Here is a 16720-nt window from a genome sequence, read left to right on the forward strand (position 1 = left end):
TGCTGTAAATAACTGAACCGAGTAATGCACACAGAACAAGAGGGTCAGTTCACACAAAAACTCCCATGGCCCAGTTCTCTCTTCCCCGAAATTCCTTGCACATGTGATTCCATGCAGACAATCTCCTTTGGACTGGAAATACATGTGTGCGCCCTTGAGATTGAGCTACTGCAGTTGAATTTCTGTGATTCCCACACACCACATACGTCCTTTCAGTGTGGGACAATCTATTGGGCACATATATATTCCATTTGTGCTTGTGGTTCAGCCTCTTATGCAGCAAGTATGTACATGTATTTGCTTACATGCATTCCTGGCTCCCATGATCATCCCATTAGTTTTTTGAAATAGAAGAGTAAATAGAGATTTGACATATACTCATATATGTGTCTGTTGCACTGTATAGTTTGCATGCAGTGGCAGAGTGTTTGACATTGTGCATATGGAATTCACAATTTCAGCAGCACAAACAGTATCCTTGGCACCGTCTGTATCACTTTGTTTCACAACAGGTGTATACCATGCGATTGTGAGCAAATCCGTAGGCAGTTTGCAGAAATTCGAAGTGGTTTACAAAAGTCCACCTTTAAAAAAAGAAACCCTAATTCATGTTTGTTCAGATCTTGGGATGTCCCAAGCCTTCTTTTTGTGTTTGAAATATCTCTATGCACCTAATACCTAGAAACCCACTGGTTTTTAATTAATCCAGTTCTTCTCCTGTACCAGGAACTGACCTTTTAACATTTGTGTTGGGTCTCCACACACACACACACACACACACACACACACACACACGATGATAAATAGTCCTGAGTTCTCAGCAGCGGTAGCATGTATTTGGTCTTAGTAATTTTTTTACAAAGGAACAAATGAAGCATCCAGTTTCTCACAGTGGCCATCAAGATGCCTATGAGAACCCCAGGGCATGAGAGGAATAGCCCTCACCAACGATTGCTTCTGAGCAACTAGCATTCAGAGGCCTCCTCCTCTGATCCTGGACTAGTAACCATTGATGATCTTATCCCCCCACAAATTCCTGCAATTGTCTTTTAAGTGGTGACCCTCACTACCTGGTGTGGTAGGAAATTTCATAGTTTAATTATGCCCTATATGAATAAGTATTTCCTTCTGTCTGTTCTGAATCATAGCATCCAGTGTAGCAGTGTGGGTTGAGCTAGTACTGGGAAGACCAGGGTTCAAGTCAATTAGGAGCCTCACTGGGTGACATTAGGCTGCGAGATAGTGACTGGCCTAACCTGCTTCACTGCGTTGTTGTGAGAATAAAAGAGAGGCGAGGAACCGTGTGTGGCATGCCAGCTTCAACTCCTTGGTCCATTTGCCCCTTTGGGTCTGTGTCTGCTAATGTTAGGAAGATTAATTTGAAAGTGGTCTACCACAAATTGTAGTAGCTATTTCCCCCTTAAGCTAGCAGGCTTGTAAGGTACAAGGAACATACTGGCAGATGTAACTGTGTACACAAATTCTGGAAGCAGATTGTAACAGAAATTAGTATTATTATTGGCACAATGGTAACCTTGAACCCCAAGTTATATCTTTTAGTGGGGTGGGAGAGCTGAAAATAATGCCAAATATATTTCACATTGGGCAACTAATGCGCCCCTTTGGTTTCAGATAGTACATGGGTAGACAAGTCTAAATAGCCTGAGGCACAAATTTCCACAATCCTCTAGCACATGGGTAGGCAAACTAAGGCCCAATCCGGCCTAATTGCCTTCTCAATCCAGTCCACAGATGGTCTGGGAATCAGCGTGTTTTTACGTGAGTAGAATGTGTGCTTTTATTTAAAATACATCTCTGGGTGTTTTTACATGAGTAGAATGTGTGCTTTTATTTAAAATGCATCTCTGGGTTATTTGTGGGGCATAGGAATTTGTTCATTCCTCCCCCCCCAAAAAAAAAAAATAGTCCGGCCCCCCACAAGGTCTGAGGGACAGTGGACCAGCCCCCTGCGGAAAAAAATTTGCTGACCCCTGATCTAGCAGCTGTGGGGGCTCATTTACCAGAAGTGATGTATTTAGCATTAACTCGGAAAGTGTATCCTCAAAGTGTATACTCCTTGGAGGCTTAGTTTGGTCAGAATCAAGAACAGTCATACCTTGGAAGTCAAACAGAATCCGTTACGGAAGTCCGTTCAACTTCCAAAACGTTCGAAAACCAAATTGCAGCTTCTGATTGGCTGCAGGAAGGGCATTCTCTGGGGCAGTGCCTAAGTTGTGGAACTCCCGACAGAAGTGCGTCTGGCAACTTCACTATACTCTTTTGGGTGAATGATGAAGACACACCTCTTTACTCTGGTCTTTGGCACTTGAGGTGTATATTTTTAAGACCCGCCCTACTTTTGCAATTGTGATTTGTTTTAAACTGTTTTTAATGTTGCCGTTTTAATTGTAACTTGTTCTGGGACCTTAGGTTGAAGGGTGGATAATGGTGTTGTTGTTATGTAACAGATGAAAACCTAGACTGCTTGAGGATTCTCATTTCTCAGAGACAACTCATAACACAATAAAAGGGACAGAATGGTTGCCCAGTTACCCAGCTATTCTGACTTGGTTGCCTATATTGAATTTTTCCAATTTTTTTGCCCCAAACCCAATGTACTATAGCCTCTGTCTCTCATCAAAGGTTTTGGCATTTTTATGGCCATGCAAGGAGAAGACAAGTATTTCAGAGAGAATTAGGCTTCTGTAATCTCCATCACATTCCAGGCATTTTCCCCCAGATGAAGCCCTTTTTCAGATCAATGGATTCATTTTCTTATTTTTCTAAAAAGTAATATTCATAATGTTTGAGTGACAACCAAACTAAATTCATAAACATTGCATATCTCTAAGCCCATTCTTCATTTGCAAAATTGCTGTCATTTCATCTTGTAAAGGCTATGACAGGTTATTATTATGGCAACAGCTAACAGCTTTATGGATTTATAAGCGCCTATCACTTTTCAGCTAGTTTGTGTATTGAAGATTTTCATATAATTTTTTATAAAATCATAGCGATGGGAGGGTTTGGAGAAAATAACACCTTGCACCCAGTGGATGGTTTATGTTCATAAAAAGAAATAGTGGATTAAATGCCCAAACACTAAAGCATTATTTTTTGTTTTGTTTTGGTGGGTGGCACCTTTTTTTAAATAAAAAGTGGGTTTAAATTAAGATGTACCTATTACTGATATGTTTATGAATAAGCACTCTCTGCTTATAGAGTGGTGTTGTAAAGTAGATATTTAAGTAACTTAGTTTGTGTCTTTCAAACCAATGAAGACTGCTGGTAGCATTTTAAAAAATGAATAGAGGCACCAGATTGGGGAAAAGATGCATAGTTAAGCTCTTTGCATCTTCCATAGAGGTGCGTATCAACAGAGATGGGTCCTCCAGCGCCTCTTGCCTCAAAAGAGCATGGCGCCCATTTCCAGATTAAACCATGCTAGTGGCTTAGCCAGTGGTAGAAGTCAGCCAGCAACCTGCATCTCATATGGTTTGCACTTGGGTGTCTACTTGAGAAAGCAATTCCTGCTATTGAAATGTTGCTTGCGCTCACAAAATCAGAGTGTTCAATCCAGCCTACGTATGTGGGTAGAATTCCTCCCGCAGGACTTGTGCTGGCCAAAGCGGGAAGTTGGTTTTTACTGGCTCTCCTTGCATTTCCTGTCGGAGGACCATCCAGCGGTGGTGCTGGGGGTTTGGGATCTCTGCTGGAACTCGGTAGCTTTTTGTGCAAAGTAGGTACCTTTCTGCTTTCAGGAGAGCAAGGAAAACCCCCTTTTTTAAAAAAAAAGCTCAAAGCAAGGAGAGAGAAAAGAACCCTAGGGTATTTATAGCAACTGTTTTCTTCAAGTTATTTTTGTCAGGTTACAACTACGTTAGAATTAAGGAGTTAAAAACAGGAAATGTGATTAAAGTGGTGGGTAGTCCCTCCAAAGACTTTCCAGAGCTGGCCTACATGTTCACATTTTATTTTTCTAGCTACTATGATATCAAAGCAAAGTGGTGCAGAGCATCTTGAGATCCTGCTATGATCAGTGGAGGAATGTTTCCATTAAAAGCAGGAAATGGCTCATAGAAGAAAATACTTCCTTCCTCATGCAGATGATCACCATTCACTTCCAGTAAATGTTTTAAGCAAACTGTAACCTCTTCATTCTGGATTTCTGTGCATGTTGTTCAGGTTCTAAATTACAGTCAGGGTCAACCTAAACATGGCCACTCTAGATCTCCTTTTTCCTTTGCTCTTGGAAAGTTTATTCTCTTGAAGAGGAACAAAATTATAATCAAGGGTCTGTGAGCATAAGTATGGAAGGCAGTGGCCTTACTTTGCAATTATTAGTTTTATTCATGTGGCACCAGTTTACAAGTAAGTGGCATATTCATAAAATCCCGATTTTGATAGTTCCATTTTCCAAGAAATTTAAAGAAACCCTTTTAAGGTTTTACAGTGCGGTCTTTCAGCCGAAGACGTCAGTGAGGTTAGTATCACAGCCTCAGATTTGACAAAGTGCTTCCTCTTTGACTTCCAGAGGCTGTACCAGTTGAAATTGTTGACACTTCAGAAAATCACATGCTCTTACTCTTTACTTGATTGGAACATGCCTAGTCCCTGTTCTCACAGTCATTGCCATGGATTTGGATCAGCACCCCATATGTTAAATGCTGAAGTGCCCTTGAGCATTCAGTATCCTTTAATCCTTTCAATGCGTATTTAGAGGCATTTCTCCAACTTCCTCCTTAATCCTTGGCTGATCCAGCATTGGTTGGCAAGAGTGCCACAAATTTGCACGGGTGTCCCAGTCCATTCCAGGCATGGGGAACTGTTTACTGAGGTCTATTTTGTGTCCCCATTGTGCAGGAAAGCAGAGGGAAGACCAGCACATTGCAGTTTTCTAGCAGCTGGCTGAAGCTAGAATGATTGCACAGTCACTGACATGATCAGGGTCATCCTTCAAGCACTCTTTGGAGTAGTCTATTCTCTTTTGCCTTTGCTCAGCATTGCAGTGAAAGATACAGTCCTGGGGCAGATCCTGCCTTCAGTCCCCACCAGGCAAGACTGAATGCCCCTGGAAATGTGACCTTGTTGAATCCCATGCACCCTTACCACCACATCCCAGTGTGGTTTAGAAAGAGCTGCTGCTCTGTCTTTGTATACAGTGGTGCCCCGCAAGACGAATGCCTCGCAAGACGGAAAACTCGCTAGACGAAAGAGTTCTCCGTTTTGGAGGTGCTTCGCAAAACAAATTTCCTATGGGCTTGCTTCGCAAGACGACAATGTCTTGAGAGTTCCTGCTGGGTTTTTTCCTTCCCCCCCCTTTTCTAAGCCGCTAAGCCACTTATCAGCTGATCTGATCAGCAGATAAGCTGCTAAAAGCCGCTAATCCGTCAGTGGGCTTGCTTCGCAAGACGAAAAAACCGCTAGACGAAGAGAATCACAGAACGGATTCTTTTCGTCTTGCGAGGCACCACTGTATATATTTCAGAGAACTCCTGCTGTTCCTATTCAATTGTCAATGTAGAAGTACTGCATGGATTCCTCCGCAAGGAAGATGCTTGCAAAGCCATGGAGCATGCAGTCCCGCTGGCTACAGGCCAGCACCAAGCAGGAGTAAATCATTTTCCAAATAAAACACCCTTTAAAAACAACAACTGTCTATTGCATTAGCTCTGCACCCCAAATTGATTTATGGCCAGATCTGGGTCAGGTCAGTTGTTCCCCAGGTCAGACTGGGTCATGGCCCTGATGTCTACAAATAATAAATGCTAGACTGGGAGACCCAGAAAGTCAGCACAGCCATACAGTGCCCATGGCAGAGGAGAATGCTGTTGTACTCAGGTCCTGCCTGCAGACATCCCATAGACATCTCCTTGGCCACTGTGGGAACAGGATGCTGGCTGAGGTGGGCATTGATTTGATCCTGCAGGGCTGTTCTTTCAAATGCTGGGATTTAATTTGATTTTGCTAAAAGCTGCATGTGAGTAGTTCATTTTTGCTTGTGGCTGGATCAGGAGGCTGGCTGGTTGAGAACAGGATTCTGGATAGTTGAACATTAGCCTGAACCTACAGGATGACTCTAATGTAATGCTATGCTACCTGCCCAGCCAGTAGTGTGGTATCTTAGTGAAGAATCAGGTGTATTTTCCCCCCTTCTCTCTCTATCTCATCCATTTTCCTACTCAGGCGAATACAGCAGTCTATTTTGTGTGTCCCTGGGGAATTTCCCAGTCAGACTTCTACCTTCTGCTAAACGAGTCAGAAGGCATGTGGGTGGGGACAGTTCTGTCAAATACCATGACATCAGATCTGCTGCCTATGTCTGTCTTTGCATGTAGAAGGTTATGGTTTTTATAACTTGCACCTTCATCAGAAATACCTTGTTCATCACTGACTGACAAAAAAACCCCACTTGATTTACAAGGCTTCCTTTTCTTTTAAGGCCGTTAGGAAGACTTGATAAAAACCCATGTCACAAAGCACAATAGTCACAAGTTTTTACACTGACCTGCACATTAATTGGGAGTGGTATTCAACTATGTTTTACTCAGAACAAATCTGTTGAATTTGATCTAACTTAGTCATGTTCGTTCATCTCCGTGGGGTCTACTCTGAGGAAATAGCACCCTTTTCTGCACCTCAAGGTGTGCTGCCTCCACCTCCGTTTATTTTCTTCTTTTCTTTCGTTGGGGGCGGGGAATGGAAAGACTCATTTTCACAGCATTATGTGATCACTGCTCCTCTTCACTGAACTGGGGAAATGGCAAGGAAAGAAGCACTCCAACTGAAGGCCGTACCTAGGGGCAACTCGGTGCAGCATTCCTCACACAACTTATCAAATTTGGCAGGCCTCCACCTGTAAGAAGTAAGCCATCACATGAAATTGACAAGATGGCTTTAGAGCTCTTAGTGCCATGAAGAGTAGTGTGACAATAATATGCACCACAGGAACTATCTCAAGAGGTACTGTGATGCCACAAAAATACCTCTCACTTTCCTCCTCCATTTCAGCTCTGGAAGGGACTTCTGCTTGGACCACAGCATCCCCAGCTCATGGGGTCTTTGTGCTGCCAGCAGTGTGGTATTCCAATTTTATGGGTGGTGCTAAAAAAAACCACACTCTGCCACATGTAGGATGTGCATTTCATGAGCTGTATATAGGAGATAGATTTGGACCGCACAAATTTGACATAGACTTTCCTCAGAGAAATGTTGGAGGATATGGTAACGCTCATGTCATGGTCTGGGTACAGAAGGCCACAAAGGCTTCAGGAGTTTATACCCAAGAGAATTGGGGAAGGTTTTTATCTTTCCCTTCAGAAGCTGTACATGCCAGCACACAGCTCCCAACCAGACTAGGATAGTGAATGCAGAAAGGGCTCTTCTGCTCCTGAAGCACCCACAACTCAGTGCGTTCGAATAAAACATAGGTCTTTTGCAAATTGGCAAGCAGTGCTATTTCACTTTTCAAAGTGGTTTGAGGGGTTTTGGTCTTGGATGTGTGGGTAAACTACAGATCTCTTGTCAAAGGGAAGTGCAGGTTGCACTTCCTAATTCAGCCAGCGTTGTTCATCATATCTTCAGACTGGGCAAACCTCAAAGAGCTTAACATACAGGGAAATTGAGTTGAAAAAGAATTCTTGCTTTTCCTGCTCTCTTGGCAGCATTTAACTCCGTTCTTTGCGCTCTTTGTTCTGGAGGCTGTGGAGGGGGTTATAGCGTTTGAAGTTCATGCCCTCTTACACTCCCAGACTGCCTCCAATAGTCCCGTGCTTAGGATGGGGGCTGCAAGAGAAACTTTAATTAACCTTCTAACATAAATCCGTCTCACCCAATAACCCATTTCTGATACCTCAGAGCACAGCGAAGAACACAAAACTTGAGAGAGCATTCCTTCTCTGTGCCCTAACCAGGCACTCAGTTCAAATAATAAAACTTCCAGCCTTTTATGCAATGTGATTTTGTTCCTACAACTATTCTGTGGAGCCTACTTCAGATTTTTACTCATTTCTTAGTTCTTTATCAGTACAAAATGGTCTTCCAGGCTTAGCTTAAATCATAGTACTGTTTCATTGTGCCTACAGGAATTCATTGGGGCTTCTTTACCATGGTTAAACAATCGGTTTTGTTGCAGTTAAAGATAATATAATCTTGCACCTGTAACTATGTGTTTGCGCAGTCAGGAGCCTCCAGCATATAAAACGCTTTTTAAAATAAGAAGGCAGAAAGGATGCTGTCTGAGCCGGGCATCAGGCCCATTGAGTGTGCCAAACTGGGTGCTGAAGACAGGCCTGTTGTTTTCTACTGCTCTGAAGTGCAGAGTGTTTGAGGACCGGGACATTCGTAGGGAAACCAAAATGCTTGTTTACAAAGCTATTGTACTACCAACCTTACTGTATGCTTGTGAAACATGGACCAAACTCCATCTCCAACTTCTTGAAAGATTCCATCAATGGTGTCTCCGAAAAATCTTACACATCACTTGGGAAGATAGGCCAACTAATATCAGTGTACTAGATGTTGCACCAGTGATTTTGGCTCTTAAAAATATATTTCATCTTTTTTTATTTTGATTTAGTTTACTCAGACAGCCAGATGAAAGACTGGTTATGAAATGTCTAGATCTGGTTATGAAAGATGAAAGACTGGTTATGAAATGTCTAGATCAGCTAGTTGACTGTGTTACCTAAATGGAACAAATAGTACAATATTCTTGCTTTTCTTCCTTGTCAATTGTGCTCTGTATTTGAACAGGTCATGTGACTGCAATTAAAGACTAACTGATTCACAGTTCATCTTAGTTTCTGCTTTCCCCAGAATAATATCTTTCCGTTCTATTTATAAGCTATCACTGACGTTATTGTAGCACGTTTTATTTTTCTCATTCTAAACTTGGCTTATCTCCCTCCATTGTAAAGAACCATTTGAATGCTAAACAGACCCATGCGCTCTCAATGCATTTCACCAAACTCAGTTTAAAATATTCACAACAGAGCGACAGAAATAAGCAAATGTGAATAAATATATTTACTATGTTAATACACACTCTAACTGTTGAAAAGTCCTGTCTGTTTCAATATTTTAATTACTTATAAAATGGATTGCCTGTCTTTAGAAAGCTCAAAGTGGTTTATAAGCTTGTTAGACTTTTTCTTTATATTTATTGGTAACAAGTAAAATATTGGTTCTGTTGAAATAAATGCTGAAAATTTCATGGCCTTTCTTTTTACCTTGATTTCACTGTGCTTAGTGCCACAAGCTTTTTGGGCTGTTTGATCGCAGTTGTCTGCACAGCCTTTGTCATGAGTTACATTTGAAGCCGGGGCGCGGGTGGCACTGTGGGTAAATCCTCAGCGCCTAGGGCTTGCCGACCGCATGGTCGGCAGTTTGAATCCCCGCGGCGGGGTGAGCTCTCATCGTTCGGTCCCAGCTCCTGCCCACCTAGCAGTTCGAAAACACCCCTAAAGTGCAAGTAGAAAAATAGGTACTGCTTTCTAGCGGGAAGGTAAACAGCGTTTCCGTGTGCTGCGCTGGTGCCGGCTCGCCAGAGCAGCTTCGTCACGCTGGCCATGTGACCCGGAAGTGTCTCCGGACAGCGCTGGCCCCCGGCCTCTTAAGTGAGATGGGCGCACAACCCTAGAGTCGGACATGACTGGCCCGTACGGGCAGGGGTACCTTTACCTTTACATTTGAAGCAACCAGCTTAGAAATGAGATGGTTGGTATTGCCAGCTTAGAAATGAGATGGTTGGTATTTCTGCAATCCTGTTTTCTAAGCTCATATTTCTCTTTAATAATAGTAAGATCTATTTAATAAGACAATCGCAGTTGAAAGCTGCCTTTTATTGAATAGTATTTGAAAGAATGACCAAAAAAACAACAACAACCACCCCTTGATGCTATTTTGAAGAGGAGGGAACAAGGGATGCCAGACGAGACTAGGAACTTCTGGCTTCTTTAACCTTTTGTGTAAGGAAATGTGCCTTTCTCCATTTCACTTTCAAAAAGGAAATAGATTTTAGTGGTGTGGTTTGGAGAAGTTTTCATTTTCTGTATGCTGGTATCGTAGTCAACGTTGTACCTGTTACAGGATAAGAAGGCCTGCATGGCATGTCAAGTGATATTTCAGCATAACAGAATGAAAATCACCAACTATTTTGTTGTATTTTTTTTTTAATTACAGGTGTCAGGAACTATCTGAAGGAAGCCTTAGTTCACATCATTGCTGTGCATGCCGAGGTAAGGCTTTCAGACTATCTATGACGAGTGTCAATGTGTTTAAACCAAAACATATCAGTGGAACTGGAAGTTCAAGAAAAGCAGGCCTTTTTCAGTGCCAGAGAATCGTTCCAAATAAATATTAGCCTGGACTATGCTCTGTTGGTATTCAGTTTGTGACTTGTGAGCAGGCCCTGGCCTTTGGTGGGCTTTGCCAATAGCACTTCATCCATATTTTAGAAAGAGGCAGAAGAAGAAGACCTGATCTGGATAGAATAGGAGCACTCCTTTTTGAGACTGGCATGACACTGGTCATTGCAAGTGCTCACTTACTTTCCTTTCTTAAATACCTATTTTGGATCACTTATGGTCGGCAGGTATTAGGCTGCTTCTACATGACCTGTTCATTGAGCATTTATCCCAACTTGTTTGCAGGGAGACCAGATGCCGATGACAATTTAACAAGCATTCCTTCTTATTTGTGCAAAGGTTGGGTGGTGCGGTGTCAAAGCAAGGGTTAATCCCACACTTTCCAGGGCATTCCTCCATCACTTTCCTTACAGCAAAAAAAAAAGTCTTTGGGGGAAGTTGGTTTGTTGCAAAAGACCTCCCAAGCAGCTATCACAAATTTGCTGCTAGGCGATTGTGTCCCATCCAAACATGGGTGCACCTTTAGACAGGAGAAAAGGTCTTAATGCTGACAAGGCTTTCAGAGGGGAAAAGCAATTCCAGCTTTTGAGCTTTCGGTTGTATTATTTTAATTTGAAATCTGCAGGTATTTGCCATCTCTAAAGAGCTCGTACCCCGAGTGCTGTCGAGGATTGTTGAAGCAGTCGCCGAAGAACTCAGCAGGCTAATGCAATGTGTTTCATCCTTCAGCAGAAATGGTGCTCTGCAGGTAACTGAATTCTACAAGTGGCGAGCAAATGTAGCTTTTTAAACACAGTTAAGTCCTGCTCAGATGTTTGTATATTGTATCCATGGAGGGGGCACTCCCTCTACCCCCAACCAACCTGCATTGAGCAAGAAGTTCAGAAGGAGGTTGTAAATTGGGGTTGCCATGTGTCCAGATTTTCCCAGACATGTCTGGGATTCCAATGACGGAATTCCAATCTTGGGGAAATTCGGGAAATTGGCAAAATGTCAGGATTTTTGTGTTCGGATTTTTACTTCTTGAAATACGGCAACCCTATTGTAAGTGCATTTAGCTGAACATGGTTACAGTCCTTTTCACAATCTGAAACCCTGCTTGATTTGCAACCACAGACTAACCACAGGCTAACTGTGTGCAGCTGAACACACACCACTCCTTTAAGACCTTTTCTTCCTACGTGGAAAGGTCAAGAGTTTGAGGAGGTGTGGGCAGCCTCCAGCCCCTGCACAGATACAGGGATCTCACCTAGACATCTTCACATCCCCACCAGCTGGGAATTCCAAAAATTAATTCGGGGTAGCCATTACAGTTAAACTGCTATGAAATGAATGCACATTTGCAGTACGTGTAAATAGACATGTCTTAGAAGCCTGCAACGAGCAAGTGAATGCAAAAATGATCAAGTGTAGTCTCCAGGATGGAAGGGTGCTGTAGATTCATTTCTGAAGAAGTATTGGTGTGTCTGACACCCACACAGAGTTACTGCATTGTGACGTGCAAATTATTGTTTTTCTAAGTGTATTAAACCATGTCAGAGTGCCAGGGGAGACTGAACTCTTTCTATGATCAAATTTTGCTCTCTAATAATTTGGATTCATTTGTGAAATTCAAAGAATATTTAGCTAAATATTGTGATATAAATAGAAAATTCTTGGAAGTTACAAATAAGCCTAGGGGTAGAATAAGAATATGTGATAGTAAATATTAAGGATTAGAATATCAATAAAGGAGAAGAGGTTAGTAAATGAAAGGAGATAATTTTATTAGAAATATGAACTTGGAGAACTGTTATACAGGAGATATAATGAAATTCAGTTAGAGGGGACTCGAGGAAGTCAGTTATCAATGTGATGAGAGTTGGATATTTGAAGAGATATTCTTTTTGTGTGTATTTAGTTTGTTGTAGTGTGGTGTGTTTTTCTTTGTTTAGTTTGTTGTAGTGTGGTGTGTTTTTCTTTGTTGTGTGTTTTGTTATGTTATTTTTGTGATAAATGTTGAAAATCAATTTAAAAAATTGGAGAGAAAAAAACAATTTGGATTCATTTAGCCAGAGCTCAGCTTTCTCTGTTTTCTTGATTCGCTCACATCCCAAGGAAGTTAGGAATCTAAACATTTTTAATAGCATATCGCAAGTTGCGGAGAAGATAGTGAAGCCAACCTCCTTCTTATTTCATGGGCTTCAGTAGAACTAGAATATCTAGCTGGAAGAATATAGCAGTGTGGTATTTGCTGATACTTTCAGTTTAACAGTAAGCGCTTAAGCGCACCACAGTTTGTCACCTTTTGTAATTATTACATTACACATGGTTTGGATATGAAAGAGGACTGTGCAAGATCCCACCCACTTTTGACTCTGGCCCCACCCACCACTGGCATGTAGCCCTCAAAGCAATGCGCCCCTCAACAGTAAAAAAAATCCTCCCCCTGCAACATTCAGGCATGCCTTCTCTTCTCTGCTTCAGCATAATTTTGCTTTCCATGCTATCAGATAAAGGGGCAAAGGAAGAGGGTAGATTTTTTAAAAAATGTTCTTTTGCAAGATCAGTAGTGGGGCTATACAATTACTATAGGTCATGGGTAGGCAAACTAAGGCCCAGGGGCCGGATCCAGCCCAATCGCCTTCTAAATCCGGCCCACGGACAGTCCAAGAATCAGCGTGTTTTTACATGAGTGGAATGTGCCCTTTGATTTAAAATGCATCTCTGGGTTATTTGTGGGGCATAGGAATTCGTTATTGGTTTTTTTTCAAAATATAGTCCGGCCCCCCACAAGGTCTGAGGGACAGTGGACCGGCCCCCTGCTGAAAAAGTTTGCTGGCCCCTGCTATAGGTATATAAGGCCATTTATCCCTTCATCCTTCCCCAACCTAGTGCTCTTCTGATGTGCTGGACTACAACATTCATTAGTCCCAGCCAGTGATGGTCAGGGATGATGGGCGTTGTAGTCCAAAAACATCTGGAGGGTAAAGAAGACTGACATAAATGAACTTCTTAAAATCACTGAATGTAAAGCACGTGAAGGGGTGGAGGGTAGCCTTTTGTTGTTGCTACTGTTCAGCAGCCAGAAAGGGGGGCAGGGAGAGAACAAGATGCATATTGACAGACTTCACCCTTTTGCACTTCCTTCCTCTTTGGTGGCACTGTATATTAAGAGGCCAGAACCTCCCTGGTAAGAATAAATGCAAGCACTTCCCAGGACTTTTACCTTACATTTACAGGGCGGGGGTAGGAGACTTTAAGAAACTATATTTGTGAACTTTTCCTGATAGTCAGATTTGGTTTAATTCGTTTCCAGAACTTCCCAGATCTCCTGTTGTCTTTACAGCTGTTTTGGGACTGATGTTTCCAGCACAGGAAACAAATTTTCGGTGAAGTTCTCTTAACTTTTTGCCTCCTCCTGCTGCACCAGCAACAACATTGTTTTGCTTATGCAGCCAAACCTTGTGAAATCAGATTCTGAAGCTATAAATACACTGGCTTTACGTTTGAACATTTATGTCCTTTAGGCCCGGCTTGAAATCTGTGCACTGAGAGATGCAGTGGCTGTGTTCCTCACATCTGAAAGCAAGTAAGTGCAAAAGTTGGAGGTTCAGCAAATGTGCACAAAGGTAACAGGAGCCTATGCTGTTGTATTATCACCTCCTGAGTAGCGTAGAAGAAGAAGAGTTTGGATTTGATATCCCGCTTTATCACTACCGGCGGGAAGGTAAACAGCATTTCTGTGCGCTGCTCTGGTTCGCCAGAAGCGGCTTAGTCATGCTGGCCACATGACCCGGAAGCTGTACGCTGGCTCCCTCGGCCAATAAAGTGAGATGAGCGCCGCAACCCCAGAGTTGGCCACAACTGGACCTAATGGTCAGGGGTCCCTTTACCCTTTACCTTAAGGAGTCTCAAAGCAGCTAACATTCTCCTTTCCCTTCCTCCCTCACAACAAACACTCTGAGAGGTGAGTGAGGCTGAGATACTTCAGAGGAGTGTGACTAGCCCAAGGTCACCCAGCAGCTGCATGTGGAGGAGCAGAGACGCGAACCCGGTTCCCCAGATTACGAGTCTACTGCTCTTAACCACTACACCACACTGCACACTAACAACAAGGATTGAGCCTCTTCCTGGGTAGCAGACAGGCTTCTTGAAGCAATGACATCACCCTTGGGGAGAGGTTCCCCCTGGCCACATGAGCCACTCTCACTAGGCAAGATTTTTGAGAACTCCCAACCAAGGGATCCCCAATCAGTCATCTGGTTCATTTAGAGATTACACAGATGCTCTCAGTCCAGAGGAGTTAGGCTGTAGCTGGGCTCTATCATTCCTTTTCTTTTTCGTTGATTGCTACCACACATTAGCAAAGCAATGGGAACTGCAATTTTGAACCAATTGTGAGGTCTTGCTGGTTAGGTAGAGTTCCTGGAATTGAAGTTTCTTCTCCAGGCAGCTGCTCCTCTTCTGCAGCGGAACCACAAATTACACTGTGCTAAGGGTTATAGTTTCAAGCAACGCACATAGACTCTTCGCAGCTGAGTTTTGTATAATTTTGAAAGTGTGTTACCTTTTACCCTGCTCTACAAATGTCTAGCAGAGATTAAAAATTACTTGGCATTAGCTGAAACAGTCGGCAGTATGGTTCCTATTAGGCTCCCTTTCCCACACATCCATCAAGAACAGGAACGAGAGAGCCTGTGCGTTCATTTGTTTTGACCAGTTGGGTGCAACTGTTATGAACTCTTCTCTCCCATGAAAGCAGGAGCCTTAACATAGCGCCTTCCTGGTTCTTTCTGTGAAGGACCCCTGCATGTTATTAAAATAATAATAATAATCTGTCATTTATTAAAAGGATTAGATGTGGAGGAATTCATAGAGAGCAGCTAGTTTTCAAAGCAAATGGAGAAAAGGCTTCATAATCAAAACAAGTGAAACAGGGAGCGGGAAACGGCTAAAATTTTAAGCTTCTTTTCATGGAGCGAAATGCAGTCGCATGCATGCACACGTGTGCATTTGTACATGTGCACTGAATGCTAGCTACATGCTGGAAAGTGTTGTAAATTGAGGCATTTTATTGTGATGTTAATTTTAGAGGGTAAATGCTTGTATTGTGGAAATAACTATACAACCTGCATAATCGAAAAAACAAGTCTATGCTTAAAGCATGGATATAGGTTGGGGATAAAAAGGTCATTGCCGATCTGAGATACAATCAGTGTGTGTTTTAATGTTACAGCTCAAGCTTTAAGCAAGCTTTGGAAGCCTTGCCACAGCTGTCAAGTGGTGGAGATAAAAAGTAAGTTTATGCCCCCTTCATAAGTTAGAAAATATGTTCTATGAACAGTAGGATGGTTAAAATGTTCCATGATGATAAATGATATTTCATAAGGTTAGTCCAAGAAGTAACCACCTTGCTTGTGGTTAAAGTGGTGATGTCTCTCTTACGAACCTTTTCTGCACACACGTTCAGAATCATCATGATGCCGTTCGTCTTTGAATGCACTCTGTGGGGCAACTTAGTCGAAGGCAGAGGTGGAGAAACTGGAGGCTTGGAGAGCTACATTTGGGCCTCAGGCTTAACATCCGCCACTCCTGACCTGCTAATTTAGTTCAGCACCACACAAGCAGTATCAGGAATATGATCTTGTCCTTCCCACATCCAAACACGACACCCTGTCCACTTAACCAAACTGCCACCAAAAAGCCTGTATCTTTTTTAATTTTCCCGTTGCGCCTCAGTGATGCCAAGAGGGAAGTTTCCTTTCAGATGCTGGGAGGTCAACACACTTACATTTCCAGATGTAACTTTGGGATTTGGTTTGCCTCCAGCAGCTTCAGTGCTGAACTTCAAGCAGCAATTGGCATACAAAAACACTTGAGTTTCTTCCAGAACGCAGCTGGCAGACTTAAGGGTTATATTCCCTCTTCCTTATTATTTGCCCTCGTACACTGTTGTTGCATCTGCAAGCTCGCTGCACACTTCTTGTAATGAATTCATATTTATGGAATGATTTAGACCTGTTCGTGTTGCCAGTGACATATTATATTTAATATTGACTTATTAAGTATTTGCCTGTGTGTGGCTGCCCTGCTAGTACCTGTTCCTGCAGGGTGTTATTGAGGAAGTAGATACTGACATGTTTATGTCTTTTCCTTGCTGGCCCTGGCACAGATTATACAGCTGTGGAATTTACTGCCGCTATTAAATGCTGCGTTTTTTTCAAAAGGAAATTGGTGGTGGCTGCCTAACGACTAGCTCAACCTTTTTTTAAATACAAAATTATGTGGTTTCTTCCCTTTTCTTTCCTAGAGTTTTGAGGGTTTTACTGATCCTTTAAAAAATGCACACACAAGTGTGCATGCACACGCAC

General features: G+C 42.5%; 1 protein-coding gene across 2 annotated transcripts in view; it reads left to right on the forward strand.

Moving 5' to 3' along the window:
* Positions 1 to 16720, forward strand: part of EXOC2 (exocyst complex component 2) — an 86695-nt gene that overhangs the window by 68409 nt on the left and 1566 nt on the right. For both annotated transcript variants that reach the window (XM_082234272.1, XM_082234273.1), the window contains exons 24-27: positions 10183 to 10238; positions 10993 to 11115; positions 13877 to 13938; positions 15586 to 15645. In XM_082234272.1, the coding sequence (XP_082090398.1) occupies positions 10183 to 10238; positions 10993 to 11115; positions 13877 to 13938; positions 15586 to 15645 (301 nt within the window). The remainder of the gene's footprint in view (positions 1 to 10182; positions 10239 to 10992; positions 11116 to 13876; positions 13939 to 15585; positions 15646 to 16720) is intronic.

Source organism: Podarcis vaucheri (genome assembly GCF_965113315.1).
Source record: "Podarcis vaucheri genome assembly, chromosome: 8".
Classification (NCBI taxonomy): domain Eukaryota; kingdom Metazoa; phylum Chordata; class Lepidosauria; order Squamata; family Lacertidae; genus Podarcis; species Podarcis vaucheri.